Source organism: Octopus bimaculoides, chromosome 5, assembly GCF_001194135.2.
Source record: "Octopus bimaculoides isolate UCB-OBI-ISO-001 chromosome 5, ASM119413v2, whole genome shotgun sequence".
Taxonomy (NCBI): Eukaryota; Metazoa; Mollusca; class Cephalopoda; order Octopoda; family Octopodidae; genus Octopus; species Octopus bimaculoides.
Window position 1 is genome coordinate 3,343,277 of NC_068985.1, and position 7,005 is coordinate 3,350,281.

The 7,005-nt window shown below is 39.9% G+C and overlaps 1 protein-coding gene across 1 annotated transcript in view; it reads right to left on the minus strand.

Annotated features, from left to right (window-relative positions):
- Positions 1 to 4,835: 4,835 nt before the first annotated feature.
- LOC106867826 (SET and MYND domain-containing protein 4) overlaps positions 4,836 to 7,005 on the minus strand; it is a 30,819-nt gene continuing 28,649 nt past the window's right edge. The window contains exons 15-17 of the mRNA XM_014912851.2: positions 6,773 to 6,905; positions 6,317 to 6,430; positions 4,836 to 5,157 (exon numbers count right to left, since the gene is read on the minus strand). Of these exons, the coding sequence (XP_014768337.1) occupies positions 4,904 to 5,157; positions 6,317 to 6,430; positions 6,773 to 6,905 (501 nt within the window). The 3' untranslated portion in view covers positions 4,836 to 4,903. The remainder of the gene's footprint in view (positions 5,158 to 6,316; positions 6,431 to 6,772; positions 6,906 to 7,005) is intronic.

The window sequence follows — 7,005 nt, forward strand, 5'->3', positions numbered from 1 at the left end:
TATATATATATATATATATATATATGTATTGGTTAAAACTTAAATTTCATATATATTTCTGCTAGTTTTTAGTGGAGTTGTTGAATTGAACTATCTCTTTGGAGCTATTTTTAGCACTCCCTATGGCTTGTCCTACCCTTCAATGTTGAAAATTATTTCACACCTTGTGCATTCAGTCATTTGAACATAAACAAAAGTCTAGCATGTCTATACAGTTTTTCTGTAAGACAAATTTCTAGCATCAAGGTACTTTTACCAATATTAGTTCTTGGTAATCAATGCCAACTGCTAATATTGATTATTTGCATCTTTTTTTCTGATTCATGAAACAGGTTTATTTAAAAATGAAATTATTTATTACCATCCAATTGTAAGTGTATCTTCTTTTAGTTTTAATTCTTTGCACCTGTAATTTAGGAATTTTTAATTTACCATTGAAAGGAAGTAATTTTCCTTGCTATTACTACCAGCCAGATGACACGCTTGCTTGAGAAGACCTGTTGAGTTGAGTGTAATCGTAGTCATGGCTGATACACTGGTATCAGCCATGGCTGTGATCTCACTTTACTTGCCGCGTCTTCTCAATCATAGCACATCTCCAAAGACTCGATCTCTTGTCATTGCCTCTGTGAGGCCCAAATTCGAAAGTTGTGTTTCACCACCTCATCCCATGTCTTCCTGGGTCTACCTCTTCCACAGGTTCCTTCCACTGTTAGGGTGTGACACTCCTTCACACAGCTGTCCTCATCCATACACAACACGACAATACCAGCACAGCCACCTCTCTTGCACACCACATTTGATACTTCTTATATCCAACTTATCTCTCAGGGTGCTTACTCTCTGTCATGTATGCACACTGGCATAACACATCCAGTGGATCATACCAGCTTCATTTCTTTCAAGCCTATGCATGTCCTCAGTGGTCATGGTCCATGTTCCACTGGCATATTTGCACACATGCATCATGCTGTCTTTATTACCAGCAGAGGTAGGAGCTTTCTGAACTTTGCCCAGGCTATTCTTATTCTAGCCACTACACTCTCAGAGTATCCACCTCCATTACTGCCTTGGTCACTTAGGTAGTGGAAGCTATCAACTACTTCTAGATTGTGATGGAATCTGATTTCTGTACATCTTTGGTGTTTATTGCTCCTGTGCATCTGCCACACACAAAAGCTATCTTCCCAATTAACCTTCCTTTGATATTGCTGCAGCTCTTATGTGTCCATAGCTTACACTGGTTCTAGACCTTGCTTCCACACCCTAAACTTTGTCTCTAGTTCTGGCAATGACTTAGCTATTAGAGCAAGGTCATCAGCATAGAGGAGCTCCCAGGGGCAGCCTGTCTTGAATTCCTCTGTTATTGCCTGGAGGACTGATGAATCAGAGGGGATCGAGGACTGATCCTTGGTGAACCTCTACTTCTACCCAGAATTCTTCACTATACTCATTGCCAACCCTCACCTTACTGACTCCCCAGTTTCTGCATCGCCTATCCACTTGTCTATCCCTAGTTTCTGCATTGACCACCAGGTAAGGGATCAGGGGACCCTGTCAAAGGCTTTCTCAATGTCAACAAAAGCCAAGTACAGAGGTTTATCTTTGGCTAAGTATTTCTCCTGAAGCTGTCTTACCAGAAATATAGCATCAGTGGTGCTTCTACCTGGCACAAAACAAAACTGCATCCCATCTAGGCTAACTCTCTCCCTAATTAGTTGGGCTATGACCCTCTCCGTGACCTTCATCACCTGATCCAGCAAGTCAACACCCTTGTAGTTATTTCTATCTAAAGCAGCACCTTTACCTATGTAGCAGATGACTATGGTGCTGCCACACCAGTGATTGGGTATGACTCATTCATGAACTACCTGATTTATGATACAGTGATTAGACTATAACCCACACCACCAGATATGGTAAGCATTTTAGAGGTGATCTCTGATGGGCCAGGGGCCTTCCTTGTCTTCATATCATTAATTGCTTTATCTACCTGGGTACTGTTAATTTGGGTAGCTGGTCCCCTCAGTTGGGTCAACCTTTGGCAGGCTCTCTTCCTCCCATTCATTCTCCACATTCAGCAGTCATAATGGCTTCTCCAAGCCTCTTTCTTTGCAGAATCATTGAACACAAGTACACCATCATCCATGTGGACACATTTCTCTCATCCTTCACACCAATTTCCTTCAACTTCGCTCTACCTCAATGTTCTCTCATGTGTCCCTCACTCTCTATTGATATGCTGCCTAAGGTAAGCTCTGATTGAATAGTTCTATGGCACACAGAGATCGTTTGAATGGGGAGGCCTAACCCTCAACTCCTTCCCAGTTAGATGGTGTTTCTCTCTGGCTAAACAACTACACTCAACTCTCTCGTGCAGTGCTGAACTGTAAGGGAGGCAACCTCTGGATATGTTGCACTTTCTGTACTCGCTACTGTCCAGGTTGGAAGAAATTTCACCACAAACATTTTTGTTGTTGGAAAATTTGCCGTAAAAATAAACTGCAAAAGAAAAAAGGAATCTCAACTATTTTCTTAAAATGGCAACTTCATCAACTAATTAGAGAAAGGTAATTTCTTTAAAACGAGTCATCTAGTTTACAGTTTAATTATGTGCCTCCTTTAGGGTGAAATTTCCTACAGCAAATTTTCTCATGGTAAAAATGTTTACAGAGAATTTTCCGAAGATGCTACTGTCCATTCTGATGTGCATAAATTCTGGTGGTAGTCACATCTAAGGTGGGTAAGATAGGCATAACTGGAGTGAGGCAGTGGTTGCTTCGCTACACTCGACTTCCTGGTGCTGTTGTGCAGAGTGCGGCGCTGGTGAGGCTGTGGGTGGAGATTGCAACTAATTTCGTGCATCTACATTGCTTTGCTAGCCTGGCCTGAGTGGGAGAGGCAGTGTTTTTAGGAGGCTATTGTAGTAGTGTTCTGTATGTACATATATATATTCTTTTATTCTTTTACTTGTTTCAGTCATTTGACTGCGGCCAGGCAGGAGCACCACCTGTAATGGAAGAAATCAACCCTAGGACTTATTCTTTGTAAGCTTAGTACTTATTCTATTGGTCTCTTTTGCTGAACCGCTAAGTTATGGGGATGTAAACACACCGACATCGGTTGTCAAGTGATGGTGGTGGGACAAACATAGACTCACAAACATATACATATACGATGGGCTTCTTTCAGTTTCCGTCTACCAAATCCACCCACAAGGCTTTAGTTGGCCTGTGGCTATAGTAGAAGACACTTGCCCAAGGTGCCACATAGTGGGAATGAAACTGGAACCATGTGGTTGGGAAGCAAGCTTCTTACCACACAGCCACGCATATATATATATATATATATATATATATATATATATATATATATATATATATATATATATATATATATATATATATATATATGTATATCCCTCTCTCTTGGAGAGGCACAAGCACATACACACACATATACACACGCGGCAGTAGCTTCCACCTACCAAATTCAGTCACAAAGCTTCAGTCGGCACAGGGCTATAGCAGAAGACACTTGCCTAAGGTGCCATGCAGTGGGACTGAACCCGAAACCATGTAGCTGGGAAGCAAGCTTCCTAACCACACAGCCATGAACCCATGCCAGCATGGAAAGCAGACGTTAAACAATGATGATGATATATATATATATAGTGGAGGTGCAATGGCCAAGTGGTTAGGGCAGCGGATTCGCAGTCATAGGATCGCGTTTTCAATTCCCAGACCAGGCGTTGTGAATGTTTATTGAGCAAAAACACCTAAAGTTCCACGAGGCTCCAGCAGGGGATGGTGGCGAACCCTGCTATACTCTTCCACCATAACTTTCTCTCACTCTTACTTCCTGTTTCTGTTGTGCCTGTAATTCAAAGGGTCAGCCTTGTCACACTGTGTCACACTGAATCTCCCCGAGAACTATGTTAAGGGTACACATGTCTGTGGAGTGCTCAGCCACTTGCACGTTAATTTCATGAGCAGGCTGTTCCGTTGATCGAATCAACTGGAACCCTCGACGTCGTAAGCGACGGAGTGCCAACAATATATATATATATATATATATATATATATATATATACCTGGTTGTTAATGGAGTGAAAAAGACTGACGTGGGTTGAAGCAAGCAGGGGATGACATGGTTTAAAACTCTTTAGCTGAAAAGTCACCCAATGATCCATTTGGTCCCTATGACATCCCAACACTTTTGTAGCAGATTCAAAACTGAATCGCTGGAAAGCTGAGTAAATGTAATGGCAAAGCCACAATCATTTCATGTGATTGGTCAATTAACTAGCCAATCAGTGTTAAGCCATCGTGTAATTTGACTTTCTACAGGGTGTCCACAAAGTCTAGGTACATGGGGATTGACACATACTTTAAGAAATTATTATTTCTTATATTTAATTGTTTATGTTATGATTTTATTTACTCCATGTACCCAGACCTTGTGGACACCCTGTAGAACTTTCCCATTATATAAATGTGGTTTTTGGCAGCAGCTCCATAATGTGAGGCAGCTACTCCCAGAATATTGAGGCAGATTTTGGTGTCATGAATATAACGCAATTATTTTCCTGTTGTGATGAGTCAGCCATAGATTGTTACATTCCAGTTAAATTGTTGTAGATCCCAGTAATATGTCTCTCCCCGGTGTGTATAAATTGTTGCTGTCATTTTACATTGAAAGACCAACACAGAAAACACCATGTGCAGAAAATAAAACTTGTCAGTTGTTTGTGAATGTTGTTAATTATTTTCACACACATTCCTAGAAAGACATTTTCATTCTCTACCAACATCAAGGACCCAACAACATCTAAGGACACTTTTAGTAACAAAATATTTTATTATCTTGCTATGGATTAACAGAATTAGATTTAATGTTTTCCTTATTCTTGTAAATCAAGTTTAGATTCAAGCAAAGCAAGTTCTCCGTATTCAGGACATTTCAAACCAAAATGTATAGCAAATAAACTTTTTGCTCGGTTGATAGTTTTTAAAGCTTTTTTCTTTTCTCCTGCTATGTAGAGTAGTTCGCAGAATTTCTGGAGTTCCCGTGCCAATTCCAGGCTACCACTGCCATAACAATCTTCAGTAATTGTCAAACTGGATTCTAAGACTTTGCAAGCTTCTTTGTATTTACCTGAAAATAGAAAAATATCTTAGTTTAAAGACTCAGGCACATCTTGGAAAAACTGTTACGGCTGTTGCTTAAAAATGCGAAAGTGGATGGGAAAGAATTATTGTGAAATACTGATGTTGTTGCCCTGTGTATTAGAATAGGTTCGTTGCAGCATCCCTACATATCTCATAAGAAGCAACAGTTGGTGACAGGAAGAGCACCCAGCTATAAGACACTGCTTCCTGCAATGGAAATCAACACTCTCCCTGCAATATTCGCATGGGAAAGGAGACATAAAACAATGATGACTTTGTTATTATGATTTGTTGTTTCTAAGCCTCAAATATGTTCTTCAAAAACTTTATTATTACATCGATATCTGTTGCTCCCGAATGAAATCTGATGTGAGTTATCTCACTTGTCTATGACTTGCAGGTATTTTAACACCAAGCACATTGATGAGAATATATTCTCTTATGTTAATAAAATAAGTACCAGTTGTGTACTGGAGTCAGTGCAATTGACTTTGACCCTCCCCTGAACTTGCTGGCCTTCAGCCAAAATCGTCGTCGTCGTCGTCGCCGCCGCCGCCGCCGTCGTTGTTGTTGTTATTAAGGTGGCGAGCTGGCAGAAACATTAGCATGCTGGATGAAATGCTTAGTGGTATTTCATCTGTCTTTACATTCTGAGTTCAAATTCCGCCAAGGTCCACTTTGCCTTTCATCCTTTTGGGGGTCAATAAATTAAGTACTAGTTGTGTACTGGGGTCAATCTGATCAACTGGACCCTTCCCCCAAAAAATTTCAGGCATTGTGCCTATGATAGAAAGTATTATTATTATTATATGAAAATTCCCAGCTTATTTTGCTGGGTATGATGGAAAGTGTCAGCTGTCCAAAGCCAACAGACTAAGGTGACACTTGTTTACTGGTTATGCTTCAAGAACCCTGCGACAAAGAATTCTTGCAAAATACCTTAGGAATGAGAACCCAGGTTCGAAATTTCCCCAAGACACCTGATGAAGGCTGGAGGGTATATCAGCTGAAACGTTGTATTAACAACAAACAAGATGAGGACAAATATCTGTCAAATGTCTACTTTGTAGCTTTGAGATTTTGATGACATGATTGTTTCTTTCTGAGACTGACATTGTAAATAAATAAATAAAACCAATACCAACCAAGAGAAGCTAAACATCGAGCAATGCAATCCTGTATTTCCCCGTAATCTTTAGTGTGGTGTGCAAGCAGTTTCTTGCGTAGATCAGCGCAGACACGGAATGTAGCGAGGGCATCTGAGGAATAGAGACATTGTAGTTAGAGACGGTTTGAGGCAAGCAATTAGACTTTGCAGACAATTGTGGGATTGTAGATATTGGGATGCTATGATAAAGTCGGTGAGAATTTAAACAAAATAAATCATATAAATATATAACCAGTGTGTATGTAAAGATATCTATGTATACGAATGCACACGCATATACACACAAATATATTTTTCTATTGAACCACAGGGGCTAAACAAAGAGGGGACAAACAAGGATAGACAAAGGGATTAAGTCGATTACATCTACCCCAGTACGTAACTGGTACTTATTTAATTGACTGAAACAAGAGACAAATGATAAAAGACCTACCTTCAATATTATTTGATTCCAGTAAAGACAGAGCCTTGTTGAAGTTATTTGCTTCACCAAGTAAAGCTGACTTTGTGTGCTCCTTGGCATTTTCACATGGTAACTGAGAGAAACATTGACAGCAATCTTCGTCCTGGAGAGTCAAGGTGTCAAAAAATTATTTCAATGAATTTAAAAATGATGTATTTGTTTAACAAGTTATAGAATTTTGAATATTGATATATGGTGGTTGT